Source organism: Zerene cesonia, unplaced genomic scaffold, assembly GCF_012273895.1.
Source record: "Zerene cesonia ecotype Mississippi unplaced genomic scaffold, Zerene_cesonia_1.1 Zces_u007, whole genome shotgun sequence".
NCBI classification, from domain to species: Eukaryota; Metazoa; Arthropoda; class Insecta; order Lepidoptera; family Pieridae; genus Zerene; species Zerene cesonia.
Window position 1 is genome coordinate 983,187 of NW_024045137.1, and position 15,786 is coordinate 998,972.

Consider the following 15,786-nt stretch of genomic DNA (forward strand, 5'->3'; position numbering starts at 1 on the left):
TGGAAGCAATCATACATTTGTTTACTTTTTCACCGCGCGAGCTTTTATAAAGCGAATCTTTCATCTTGGCTAGAATGTTTGTTAACTGATCTTGACTGACTTTTATCTATGGTTTATGTTTATTTTTTTATGTGTAAACTGGTAGAACAGGAAATTCAAGTAATCGTTAGTTAATATAACAATGTTTGTTTTCGCGTTAAATACACTACAACATTTATGATTTAAATTTAGAATTTTGTACGGATTGCGAATACAACCCACACAAGCACACACATGCAGACACGTTAAACTTTTAACACATACAACCCGTCGTTTTTGCATCAGGCGTTTAAAACAAATCGAAACGAAAGAAAGATGCTCAGCAAAAAATTATGCGTATGTTTGTTTAAAATATCATACAAGAAATGCAATAGTAACTGTTTTCTTCCAAAAAGTTCGCTGACGTGTTTGACGGGGAAGTACCACTCCAAATTCTAAATTTGAACCGAATGACAGTTGCCTGTCAAACACAAACAGATTGACGTCATGGGGCTAAGAACCCCCGTATTGGCAAATAGTTGAAACTTATTGACATAATGAAATAAAAAAAAACCCGTATTTATCCAGCAACTAATATAAAAAAAATAATCGTATAGAAAACCTCCTTCGTATTTAGAGCGTTTGTGAAAAGCAAAAATAAACCGTGATATTTTAAACCAAACTCGACGGTCTCTCGAGAGCCTCTGGCCCTCGTATGCGATGTTATGTAACTTGGTCGGCTCACATACTGATGCTTACCGTCAACTCAAGTCTGAAAATCTTTGAGGGAAATTTGCAAAACGTGAGAGAATTAACTGACGTGCAATCTTGAAGAAGACTTAAAAATTCAGTGAGATGTTTAATTTTTAGTTTTATAGCATTGAAATGCTTTATAAATGAGAAATTTTGAAAGAATAGAAAAAATTCGATCACGAGGCAGGATTCGAACCTGCGTTTCTTGCCTAACCGTAGCAACGCCTAGCCTCTCGGCCACCCGTGATCCTGCCACAGTAATCGAATTTCTTCTACTCTTTCGGTTTCATGTGCCTAAGGGGCACCCCGCGCCATCTATTGAGATGATTAAGAACCATCACAACCAATACGAAACATTATTTCAATGATTACAATATTGTATCGATGTTTTTGTTTGCAAAGGCTTTTTAAAGGCGGTTGTTTTTTAAGAGTAGAAAAAATTCTATCACGAGGCGGGTTGAACACGCGTCTTTTTGCCATACCGTAGTAACGCCTAGCCTCTCGGCCACCCGTGATCCCGCCACAGTAATCGAATTTAATCTCTTTCAGTTTCATGTTAGAGTGCTAGAAAACTAAAAAAAAACTTAGTTCATGTTTAAAAAAATCATTATTAAATGGTCGTTTAATTTCGTTAATATTTAACGCATGTAAAAGAGGATCAAGGATTTTTTTTTATTCAGTACTGGTATACTATTATGTTGTCTGTGGTATTATGTTATCTATGATTCAGTTAAAGAAAGGGACGTTAAGCCTGAACTTAAGCAATAGATTTAAGATATATTTAAACAGAGTTATACGCTTAGCTTTGTCCAAGATGTTCTAATTAACTATGTATTTTATTAAGTATGTTTGTATGTATGTATATATGTATGTATATATCTTATATTTTTATCCCGATTTTCCTACGGGATACGGACTTACGCGGGTAAAACCGCGGGGCATAGCTAGTTTTATATACATAGAGATTATAAAGAATAAAGATTTGTATGTAAGATTACCAATTTTAAAACTCTTTCACCATTCGATAGCTGCAACTTCACTCACTAACATAGACCATAGGTATATAATACACCACGGGCGAGGCCGGGGCGAACAGCTAGCACACCGCAATTTTGAGGTTAGATTCACATGAAGTTTTCCCGCTCAAATATTTCACAGAACGCCTCATTTTCCCCGTACATTTTCCCCACACACATTTGCAATAATAATAATAATAATAAAAACATTTATTGATAACAAGGCCACACAGAAAAACAGTAAATAAATTAAAAACTAGAACAAAAAAAAACAAACTATACACATTAAACCTTACAACCTAAAAAATAACTCAAGTACTGTGCGACAACGTCTGTTATCAAAAGGGGCCTCTCAGTATGAAGCTGCAGTGACTTTTGAGTCAACTAGCAGCACTCTGCACTGATTTTCAGAAACCCCTATTGACAGTTGGAGTTACAGCATGTGTGATGTGCGTGTGTGTGTGTGTGTGTGTGTGTTTTCCCCGTATCCTCTCAATCTGAGCCAGCGGATTCATTAAAATTAAAAAAGAAATCTGTCAGAGCTGCAGCGTAGAGTGCGCGCACTTTAGTTAATTAAAATGTTTTTAATTATAAATATGACATATAATTGGAGGTTATGAATAAAATCATGCGCTTGTTGTGCGTAGTTATTGTGTTGTGTTTATATATACTATTGTCTTTACTTTCTAAGAATATATGAAAGTGTGTATCACAGATAATACAGTAATACAGTATAACATATCATATAATTTTATATTTTAAGTATTAGCACATATACACAAACACACACACAAGCATGCTGGAATATGAAGTAATTGTTAGTATTTCTTTATATAAATGTGTAGTTAATAATCTTCTCTCTTCGTCTTGATAAATATGTTGTAATCCTTTATTGGCTAATTGTTAAATTAAACATATTGTTGTAATGTGGTTAATATGTAAAGTGGATTACCAATAAACAAATAAATAAAATACAATATAATGATAAGTCATCTATGATATTACTATACTAGGCGTGGATAGATGATGCTATTAAATCTGTATAAACAAATCTTAATTTATATATTAGCTGTCCGCCCCGGCTTCGCCTGTGGTACATATATAGCACTCAAGGATCACGTATATATGTAATTGTGAAATTGGTCAAGTAGAGATGACATTGGTCCTGAGATGACAGCGATCAAACAAACAAACACTTCAGCTTTATTTTATTAAGTGTAGATCATCAGCATCATCATCATCAGCCCACCAACCTGGCCAAGTGTGGTTTGGCAGATGTCACATGTCGTCGAACTTTTGTTGCGAACGTGATGTTTTCCTTCACCGTAAGCAGAAGCACCTTAAGCAGTGGTGATGTTATCCACATATGCAGATAAATTGAAAAATCAATTTATTTCCTGCACGCTCGCCCGGTCTCGAACCTCGACTTATCGATTTTGAAGTCCGAAGTTCTCACCGCTAAGTCACCACTGCTTTTTTGTATAGACATTATTTATAGTAGTTTTTAACGATCCAAAAAGTAAGAAAATGTCTACGGACATTAAAAAAATATTAAAATGAAATGACTGCCTATAGATGCAGCTGGCGCGACCAGCGGGTAATATAGTGTGGTTAAAATGGGTTTAAAATAAATCATTTATTTCTAAATGCATTTACTTTACTGAACGTCAAACCCAAGAATAAGACATTCGGGAAGACGAGATTTTCAATTTACAATTTATTCACTTGACCTGTATAGTGCGAGAGACATTTGTAAATGTACTATCTATTAAATATAGTTAGAGAGCCGATAACCCCTAACTACATTTATCCTGTACTTTCCTACTAATATCCTACTATTATAATAAATGCGAAAGTTTGTAAGGATGTGTGTGCGTTTGTTACTCTTTCACGCAAACACTACTGAACCGATTGCAATAAAATTTGGTACGTAGACAGCTGGACAACTGGAATAACATACAGGCAACTTTTTATCCCGATATTGCTACGGGATATGGACTTACGCGGGTGAAACCGCGGGGCGCAGCTAGTTAGATGATATAGTAAATTTGCAACTGTCTCTCGCACCACAAAGGTCAAGTCACGCGAGGTCAAAGCTATCGTGATGGTGGACGATAATATCTCTCATGTCAACTGTATCGCGTTTAATCAAATTAATTATAACACTTTATAGGTTTATTATAGGTATACAAGCCTCAGTGGAGTTTTATTTAATCTTATTTTTAATTATAACTAGCGGTCCGCCCCGGCTTCGCCCGTGGTACATATATAGCCTATAGCCTACCTCAATAAATGGGCTATCGAACACTGAAAGAATTTTTCAAATCGGACCTGTAGTTCCTGAGATCAGTGCGTTGAAACAAACAAACACTCAGCTTTATTATTATAGAAATTGTCGGATACCAATTGTGTTTTAATATTCTGCTGGATAAATAACTGTCATTTAAGATACGGTTATCGATTTTTATAACTAATCAAAATTCGTTTAGCTAATGGATGCAATAAAATGTCGGGTCACGAAGAAACGGGGCGCATTCGTTCTGATTGTGATTTGGTGTTCGGACGTAGATTATTCAACGTTCCAACTACCCTCACTTTGTAATAGTCTTTGTGGCTGCGGTTTCTTATCAACTGACTAAATAGAAATACTGCGTACTGCATACTGCAATTCTACCTAATGTAGACAGACAGCTGGACAACTGGGATAACATATAGGCAACTTTTATCCCGATGTTCCTACGGGATACGGACTTACGCGGGTGAAACCGCTGGGAGCAGCTAGTTCTCTATAAGAGCAAGTGAGATAATTCTATAATTTAAGTTTACTATTTAGTTTTTGAAATAAACTTATTATTTTATTCAGCCTTTACGGCAAGAAAAACTACGTCGATGAAATTAAATACCGTAAATTTATCATCTAGCTATACATAATATAACTGTAACCTCAGTAATATTTTTCGTACATTTATTTCGAGGTTATATTTGTGTTTAGGAGGCCCATATCCTTTTCCTTACCCTTCCCAGTCCTTTCCTTTATTCCTATCGCCCATCCTTTCTTAATCCCTTCCCAAAAAGTCGGCAATCCATTTGTAGAGGCGTAAGGTCTGCAATGGACCTTATGCCTCTCCAAAGGTTCATGGGCGGTGGTAGCGCTTACCATCAGGTGTCCCACCAGCTCCATTGCCGACTGTAACATAAAAAAAAAAAAAAAAACAGCACACATCGAGTATTTATCTTAAAAGCTTTATGTAACTGAAACGCTTAAAATATAGTATTTAAGAAGGTTTTAAACGTTTTGCCGATTCTACTCTGATTTCGATTGCTGCTCGCGAATATTATTGCGATTATTATCAGTACTAGGGAACAGTTATGGAGTTATTGGAGCTGGTGGGTCGCCTGATGGTAAGCGCTACCACCGCCCATGAATATTTCGAGAGGCGTAAGGTCTAAAATATATATTAATCTTACGATTTATGTGACAATTTCGTGGTTATGAAGAAATGGTGAAATTTAAAAAAAATATGACTCGAGCGCGTGAGATTAAGATATTAGAGGTAAATTACATACAACACACAAGTCCAAATTTCGCTAATCTGACGATTTGAGCGTAAACTTCTAGAATTATAGATGTTTTTTAATTACCTGCGGCTCCAGTGAGCGCACCCACCAATATTAACTGATCATACTTTTTGGAGATACTTAGCAATAGGTAAGGTTCCTTCCCTTATAATAATAATAGTTTAAAAAAACTAAAAAACACGCTTTTATAGAAAACCGAACTAAAAAATAGAAAACATATTTTGCAAACGAATTTTGATTTTGATTTTGAAAAATGGAATAATTTATCAAATTAGTGTATTGTCATCGGTCCTCAATAAATCTACAAAGTTTGAACGAAATCCGGTCGTTTAAAGTGGGTCAAAATCGCGCCCAAAGAAGTCGGTTACAAACAAACATACAGGTGAAGCTAATAAAAAGCGTGTAAAAATCTGACGCGCTCGAGTAAATCCCAAAATCCCTTCTTGGGCTCCCCTACTATAGTCAACAAACTTAGGGAATAGATGGCGCCCATCAAGTGTAACTGTTTCCACTTGAAATCAGATTATTATTAATATATAATTTAAGAAAACAGAAACGTATTAAGTTTTTTACGCGAATATTTACATAATTAAAATTATTGAGTACAAGCGAATATATACCTACTTTCGGGAACAGTTAATAAGCTTTATGCACATTTTTACACATAACTCTAAATTGACATAAGCTAGTCAATCTACAACGATAAAAGTTCAATTTAAAGAACTGATGATTTAACAAAAATATTATATTTAGTATCAAATTCACTCATTTTGTTAATACTACATTGAGTATAAAAATAAAACGATGAAAATAATCAAAGAGAGGCGCGGATACAATTCAATAAACAAACAATACCGTGCTAATTCAATTGGCCATCGATTCCCGCCAAAATTGGCGCGACGCCATGTTTTTGTATGAAACTTTTAATATAGTTTTTACGCTTCGTTCTTTATTCAAACAGATATGATATTTGATTTTTTCTGTTTAGTATTGTATGCGCTTTATAAGGCTGTACCGTTCGTTCCGTATTCTACAAATTATTGATATTAAAAATGCTTCTCAATATCTTCTTCTATTGTTAATCAAAAATGTTTATTAATTTATAAGAACACTAGCTGCACGCCCCGGCTCCGCCCGGGTTGTCATTTATCGTAATTAAAATTATTTCAACTATCCTATCTCTCAAGTTGGATCGAACTGCACATGGTGTGCGAATTTTATTATAATCGGTTAAGTGGTTTAGGAGTCCATTGAGGACAAACATTATGACACGAGATTTATATATATAAGAACATTTAAACTTATTTTATTAATTTATTTTAATGTTTTTTGAGAATATTTTTTTTTTATTTTTTAAACATTCATTAAAAATGTTATATAACCAATATGATTCAAGAAAAATTTATATTTGTTTCAGATTCGACATCAACGAAAATAAACGACAATCCACAGCTACATCATCTGTCACATTGCAATGTCACAATGTGCACAGATTAAACAGCGTCACAGATTATCAAAGTGTCATAGACTAAAATGATTAGTGCTGTAGTGATGTGCTAAAATTAAGTTTCTATAATGGCAACGCCCCCGGAATCTCCTGTGGAGGAACACGCCTATGAGTTGGAACCGAACCGTGCGCCAAAACCTATACCTGTGGCGTTGGAAGAATTGTGTAGGCAAACTAAATTTTCTAAACAGGAAATTCGAGTCATGTACAGAGGATTTAAAACGGTGAGTAATCCTACTAATATTATAAACGAGTATCTTTCACACAAACCTCTGAACGGATTTATTGATACTAGCCAATTATGTAGCTTACACAACAGAATAACACATGAATTACATAAATACTTTTATCTGTGGATTAATCAGCGGGTTAAACCGCACGGCGCTAGTGCTGCTAGTGCTGTATAATATGTTACAATCTATCACATAACAGACAACAGATCGGCCCTCGACACATACTTTAAAAAAAAGAACAATAATTATTCATTAACCTTAAGGTTAGACCCCAGGTACATATCTCAGAACACGATTCGCACCACATGTAGATATATGATATGTTGATCGATCAAAACACTATAAAACAAAAGAAAACCCTTGGGAAGATTACTTTATTGGATGGGATAGGTTGTTATTGTGGTAGGCGAGCATACTTCGGCACGAATTAGGCCAGCGCGCATCGGGGAAGTACCACACTCCCGCCAAAACCGGCATGAAATAGTGGCATGCCACTGTGTTTCGTACGGTGAGTGGGGGAGCCGGAGGCCCGTTTCCTCACCTGTACCAGTCCATTCCTTCTTTCCAGTCGTTAATTCTTTCCTTTTCTCTTACCTTATAAAAGCGGGCAGCGCATTCGCAGAGGCACTACCTTTGCGAATGTTTATGGGCGGTGGTGATCGCTTACCATCAGGCGAACCACCAGCTCAGTTGCCCGCTATAACATAAAAAAGACGTAATAAAATAATACGGAAAAGTTTATTTTATTTATTTATTTACACTTTATTGTACAATACACATACAGTTAATAAAAACCAATAAACAATATCTACTGTACAATTTGGCGGCCTTATCGCTTTGAAGCGATTTCTTCCAGGCAACCTTTGGATACAGGAAAATAAATTTAAAAAAAAAGTATAAAATTAACCAAGTACGTCACCACTTCAGGCACACTAGGTCACGATGCATATAACGCACCGAATCTCGCGACATGGAGGCAAACGCGGTGTTATGATTATCACTACATAGTATAAAACAAAGTCGCTTTCTCTGTCCCTGTGTCCCTATGTACGCTTAAATCTTTAAAACTACGCAACGGATTTTGGTGGGTTTTATTTTTAATAGACAGAGTGATTCAAGAAGGAGGTTTATATGTATGACTACCTTTTGCCCGCAGCTTCGCACGCGTTTATCGAATTTAATTGAAATATATGGGTAGTTGGTTTTATACTATGTAGTGATAATAACATCTATTAAATTATTATGAATTTAACGTGTTCGAAGCCGCGGGCAACAGCCAGTATGATAGAATAAAACAATAAATAGTCACCGAAAATACCCGTGAAGTATTTTTAAATATCCAATATAAAGTAATAATAATTATTTTTAAACAAAAATTTAAATGACTTCAAAAACAAATGAAACGAAAAAAGTAATTTAAGAATAAATAATACAGAATACAGATACAAAAGGTTAATATCATCAAAATACCGCAATAACACAGATAATCAAACCACAAATACAAAATTTCCAATGAAAAATCGCAATTACGTAACAAATTGAAAACGTCAAATGAAAGTGTTAATTTCAAGCCCACTCGAATCTTGAATAACTCAACGATGCTGCATAAACGGCGGATTCAAAAACCTTGTTTATTATAAATGCAATTTAAAGTTCGCAATGAAGCCGCTGAAAAGCGAAATGGCTGAAAATGGCGGGAACGTTTGAAAGGTCGCGGTGTGAGGTAATGGCGGGCTTTTTGTTTTTTTTTTTTTTGAACGTGTACCGCGCAAAGGTAACCGGACAGTTGAAGTGGTGTAAAAAGTTTTTACGTTTAGTTTAAATGGTAAATATGATGTTTAAATTGAAGAAGTTAATTTTGATAGTTGTTTTGTATTTTGCTTTGTTGTGTAACGTGTTAGGTTTTACGCGAGTGTTATACCTACAATGAGTATAAATAAAGAAATATTACATGCATGCATAAAATATTTATAGTAAGGAGGAGGAGGATAAATTAATATTAAAGAATGAAGGAGTTTGCTTTGATTAACATATTATATAAGACACCAGTCCTTCGTTTATAAATGACCTAAGTCTTAATAAAAATCATGTTATTAAAATAATAAATTGAACATGTTTTTATATTACTGATTCATAAAATTTTGTTGAAATATTAATACTTAGGTGAATGATTGTAGTTTAGATGAATGAGTGCTATTTTTCGTGCTGATGATCCGTTTTTTGATTATGTTTTCATTTTTAAGAACATTATTTAATTAATTTTTTTTTTTTTTTTATAGCATTGAAATGCTTTATAAATGAGAAATTTTGAAAGAACAGACAAATACGATCACGAGGCGGGATTCGAACCCGCGTGCCAAGCCGTAGCAACGCCTAGCCTCTCGGCCACCCATGATCCCGCCACAGTAATCGAATTTCTTCTAATCTTTCGGTTTTATGTGCCTAATTTTGTATAATATAGTATAATAAATTTTGCCCTAGGTGGAACACCTAGAGCAAAATGGAAACTTAGCGAATTCGAATACATATATATTCGCTAGGTTCGAATTCCGGCTCGTTTTTATATTCAAAATTTCTCAACATTTGTCAATGATCAGCCAATAAAATAGGAGATGTTTCCCAACTCCCTCAATATGGGTTGAAATGAAAGTGGTCAAGCAGTGTAAAAGAATAAAATACAAAAATTAAAAGCATTTATTGAATAAGGCAACGAAGAAAAACAATTTACATAACATAAAATATGGAATCAATACTTTACTCCTAATATAGGTTTCGCTGTGTTTCAGGAGTCTGTGTTTTCCCGATATTATGTCAGATTTCATATTCAAAATGGCCGCCGAAAAAAATGGGGAAGGGATTCTTTTTTTATTAAATTTGATTATTGCATACAAAGAGGCAATATTAATCTAAACTAATGACGCCTATAGGCAACACTAAACAACTGCAATATAAGGTTAAAGGTATAATTTTTATTGTGGGAGTCGAGCACGTTTCGGCACGAATTGGGACAGCTCGCACCGGGGAAGTACCACACCCCCACAGAAAACCGGCGTGAAATAGTAGCATGCCACTGTGTTTCGTACGGTGAGTGGGGGAGCCGGAGGCCCGTTTCCATTTCCTCACCCGTCCTAGTCCATTCCTTCTTTCCAGTCGTTAATCCTTTCCTTTTCCCTTACCCCATAAAAGCGGGCAGCGCATTCACAGAGGTACTACCTTTGCGAATGTTTATGGGCGGTGGTGATCACTTACCATCAGGCGAACCACCTGCTCAGCTGCCCGCTATGACATAAAAAAAAAAGGTATAATGCCCTTTTCCTTCAGAAACTATATTCATAACTAGCGGTCCGCCCTGGCTTCGCCCGTGATTCATATATAGCCTTATAGCCTTCCTCAATAAATGGGCTATCTAACACTGAAAGAATTTTTCAAATCGGACCAGTACTTCCTAAGATTAGTGCGTTCAAACAAACAAACTCTTCAGCTTTATAATATTAGTATAGATGTACCTAGCTTTCCCCGTTAACTTTCCTTGGAAATAAAAGATGTTTCACCGCTCAAAAGTAATTGAATACCATTAAATCACTCCATAGCATCGTGAAAGAAGGACAAACAGACACATTTGCATTTAATACTATTAATTTTCCTACTTATAGAGTTGGTAGCCCTAAATGCCTTTGACGCAGCCCTATCGCAAAATACCTCCTTCTACTAATAAATTGACTTTCTATCAAATTTCATTCTTATACGTTCAGCGGTTTATGATATTTCGTGATGACTGAGTAAGAGACATTTCGCTTTTTCTATATGTAGATTACATTACAATACAATACAATTAACAAACAAAGAAAAAGAAAACAAGAAAGTAAAGAAAGATTTAAATGTTAAATAGGCGGCCTTATCGCTTTTAAGCGATCTCTGCCAGGCAACCTTTGGATAGGATATTATACTTTGACATTAGAGTAAGTGGAGTTTCGAAGAAGGGAAGAGAATCAAACGAGATGAACAATATAGATATATATAATAAGGATTAGTAAGGTACGATATCCTACTTCCTATTAATATTATAAATACTAAAGTTTGTAAGGATGTGTGTGTGTTTGTTGCTCTTTCACGCAAAAACTGCTGAACCGATTGCAATGAAATTTGATACGTGGACAGCTGGACAACTGAAATAACATGTAGGCAACTTTTTATCTCAATATTCCTACGAGATACCGTCTTGCGCGGGTGGAACCGGGGGGCGCAACTAGTATCAACATAATTTACGTCTGCCTCTCGGACTATCAGGGTAAACGCACTTTTTTTTTTTTTTTTTATTTTTTTTTTTATAGTGGGGAAATCTTACATAGATACCCACGGCCCCCGGGGAAAAGGAGCCGTGGATTATGTCGGATTCTTACCGACTAAAACCCCACTGTATTCCGACGAGCCGCTTTCATGAAGGGGTAGCGGGAGCTGGTTAATATACGTCCGCGACCAGGGTAAACGCACTTAAACACGCCCAGGTGTTCCATCAAGATTCTAGCCGGCGATAACTTCCGATATTACCCTGCTTGTTTCGGAATTTTAACACGATTTTTATATAGAAACCAGCTGACTTAAGATTCATATTATTCGACGTTTCGGCAAACGTTCGTCGGAATATTCTTATCACTAAAGCCTTTGTTAAATTTAATTTTTAGTTTTATAGCATTGAAATGCTTTATAAATGAGAAATTTTGAAAGAATAGAAAAAATTTGATCACGAGGCAGGATTCGAACGTGCGTTTCTTGCCTAACCGTAGCAGTTGCTACTACTGCCTCGTAATCAAATTTTTTCTATTCTTTCAAAATTTCTCATTTATAAAGCCTTTGTGTTTTAGAACGCGTGGATACTTAGAGCCCGTAAAAGTAATAATGAAATAGCTCATCTACTGAATAGCTCAACTAATGAATAGCTCATCTTTAGCTAGGACACGAGTCTTAGAATGAATCGGTCTTTGGAATGTCACTGGTTTACTTTTTATTTATGAGAATTAGAAACTACCCTCAATTTATTGTTATTTTAGTTTGTTTTTTTTTTCTTTTGTTAATCGTACTTATAACGCTAAGCGAGTAAAAATGATGTAAAAAATTGTATTTCTCTGTAAGTGATTTAATTGTAATCTTTAGAGAAATAAATGTATTTAACCGTAAAAGTGCTAACCTGACGCCTAGAGCGCTATGACTATATGATTCATCATCATGCTATTCTTCACCGCATCGAGCAGTGATGATGCGAATAATGTGCGGATAAGTAATTAAATCAATTTATTTCTTACACGCTCGCCTTGTCTCGAAATCCCGAGTTTACCTATGAGATGACGATGCGACGTGTAACATGAATTGAGTAATATGAAATGCGAAAGTTTGTAAGGATGTGTGTGTGTTTGTTGCTCTTTCACGCAAAAACTACTGAACCGATTGCAATGAAATTTGGTACGTAGTTAGCTGGACAACTGAAATAATATATAGGCAACTTTTTGTTCCGATATTCTTACAGGGTACGGACTTACGCGGGGCGGTTAATGACATAAAATATATATACTAGCTGCACCCGGCAAACGCTGTTCTGCCTTACTCTTATCGTTTAGTGGTATGGAAAATAGATTTTAGCCGATTCTCAGACCTACCCAATATGATTACCAAATTTCAGAGGAATCGGTCATGCCGTTTCGGAGGAGTATAGAGACTACATTGTGACACGAGAATTTTATATATAAGATATATATATATATATATATATATAAGCTGACTAGCTAGCACGCAGCTTTGTCAGCGTGGTCATAATAAATAGTTTTTCACATAACACAGCCATACAAAATTATGTTTGCTTTTACTTTGTTTCAAATACGTGAACGAAAAACCGGGTTCATAAACACTGCATGTTTTTAAACCACACGTATTTTTTTAAGTTTGTTTTATGCTATCGCCATTTTTTACATAAACACAGCTTACACGTACGTCTCCTTGTAATTTTATTTTTTTTTTTTTTTATGTCATATCTCTTGAATCACTATCTATTAATAAAACCCACCAAAATCCGTTGCGTAGTTTTAATTAAGCGTACATAGGGACATAGGGACAGCGAAAGCGACTTTGTATTATACTATATAGTGATAATCATAACACCGCGTTTGCCTCCATATCGCGAGATTCGGTGCGTTATATGCATCGTGACCTAGTGAGACTGAAGTGGTGAAGTACTTGGTTAATTTTATACTTTTTTTTAAATTTATATTTCCTGTATCCAAAGGTTGCCTGGAAGAAATCGCTTCAAAGCGATAAGGCCGCCAAATTGTACAGTAGATATTGTTTATTGGTTTTTGTTAACTGTACGTGTATTGTACAATAAAGTGTAAATAAATAAATAAAATAAACTTTTCCGTATTATTTTATCACGCCTATTTTAATGTCATAGCGGGCAACTGAGCTGGTGGTTCGCCTGATGGTAAGCGATCACCGCCGCCCATAAACATTCGCAAAGGTAGTGCCTCTGCGAATGCGCTGCCCGCTTTTTTGGGGTAATGGATTAACGACTGGAAAGAAGGAATGGACTGGGGCGGGTGAGGAAAAGGAAACGGGCCTCCGGCTCCCCCACTTACCGCACGAAACACAGTGGCATGCCACTATTTCACGCCGGTTTTCTGTGGGGGTGTGGCACTCCCCCGGTGCGAACTGTCCCAATTCGTGCCGAAGCGTGCTCGACTACCACAATAAAATTTCTCTAAAACAATTTTACATAACTAAATAGATTTATTTGAGTACCATAAATTCACCGACAAATAAATTTACTATCGGCCAGGTGTTCGATTTATTTTCAATTCGGAATGCTGTGACATAATGTCAACTGTCAAAAACAGCGCGGTCTATTTTCGGCGGGAACGATTCGGTCGTCGACATCTCTGCCTACTGACCTTTCGAATTGGAAGTATCGCGAAATGTGTAGCCATCACTTTTACCCGTACGTACGTGCTATATATCCGTCTCTGTCCAGCTCATTAGTCGAATTCTCGGAATAAACATAGCTGTGTAGTTATTTCTTAGCACAATCATTGTTTTCTTGGCGCCTGTTTATTGTTGTCGTTATGTTTTGAACACATTCCTATTACTGTGTACAAAGAGTATGAAATATTTTTATATTATACTAGCTGCACCCGGCAAACGCTGTTCTGCCTTACTCTTATCGTTTAGTGGTATGAAAAATAGATGTTAGCCGATTCTCATACCTACCCAATATGCTTACCAAATTTCAGAGTAATCGGTCAAGCCGTTTCGGAGGAGTATAGAGACTAACATTGTGACACGAGAATTTTATATATAAGATTAGTCTATTGCATCATACAAACGCACCTATTTATATATTTCTAATGATTTAATTAATCTTCAGTATCTATGAGTCTTAAAACATCGAGTAAACGGATTCTTTACTATTGTAATAATAATACAAAACTTATTAATTCCATTCTCTTCAGTTTGAGTGATTTTTGTCTAGAATTATGTATGTTGTGTGTGGTTGTGTGATGAAAAAAAATCAAATGTCTGTCATTTCATGTCAGTCTGGACACTGCATTGAAGAGCCTGAAAATCATATTCATACCAAATTATATATATCACTAGCTGTGACCCGCGGTTAAAACCGCGTAAGCGTGCTGCGTAACCGTATCCCGTAGGAATATCGGTATAAAAAGTGCCTATGTGTTATTTCAGTTGACCAGCTATCTACGAAGCAAAATAGTATTATTATTCACCAATAGATGTCAGGAAAAAAAAAATACGAATAAAACACGAATATGACATTTTCTAAGCGATTCCGAGATTCCAATTATATATATATATATATACAAGAATTGCTCGTTTAAAGGTATAAGATATAGAGATAAAGTTTGTGAATTTGTTTGACCTTGATTTTTAAATTTATTTTACTAGTAGAATGCCAATATATCTCTGTCATAGGCAATTTATTATTTTGTTGTTGTTTCTGACTAGAATAAAATGAAAAAAGAAAAACTTAAAGCTACCCTTTCTGCTATGTGTTGAGTAGATGTGGTACAGTGTGTGTGAAATAACACAAATTAACAAATGCATTATACTATAGAAACACTTGAGAAGTTTTTACGATATCGATATTCCTAAATTACTTTTAATCTATTCCTCCTTCTGATAGAAAAAAACCTAATGTTCTATTTAGACAGCTAGTTCCAATTTCAAAAATTCTAAAAAATATGACGTTAAAGCCAACATGGCGGCATACACCGCAACACATGTAAAACGTAACAGTGCAATCTCATGAAATATTGATCGGACGAAACAAAGATTCTCACAGTAAGGTTTCAAATCTAATTATATATTCATAAGCTCAGTATTTTACGGCCGAAGTTAAACCTACACTATGTTGTAAGGCTTGATAAATTTTGCACATTCATTCTCTCTAACTACTAAGATATGCATTAAACGCAAAAACTGGGTTGCCATAACAAAAAACAACTAAAGTTCGAATTTTAAATTGTGTTCGAGGAAATTTCTTGTGTATTAGTGTTTCAGAGTATTTAGTAACTGCGTATTTTTACATTTTAAGAATTATTTATTATTACAGCCATTTTAACGAGTGTCATACAAAATCTTATACCTTTAAACGAGCAATTCTTGTATATATATATAT

General features: G+C 35.4%; 1 protein-coding gene across 1 annotated transcript in view; it reads left to right on the top strand.

The window, feature by feature from the left end:
• The window catches only part of LOC119838996 (Kv channel-interacting protein 1), a 49,685-nt gene that overhangs the window by 18,959 nt on the left and 14,940 nt on the right, over positions 1–15,786 (top strand). The window contains exon 2 of the mRNA XM_038365165.1: positions 6,784–7,097. Within this exon, the coding sequence (XP_038221093.1) occupies positions 6,942–7,097 (156 nt within the window). The 5' untranslated portion in view covers positions 6,784–6,941. The remainder of the gene's footprint in view (positions 1–6,783; positions 7,098–15,786) is intronic.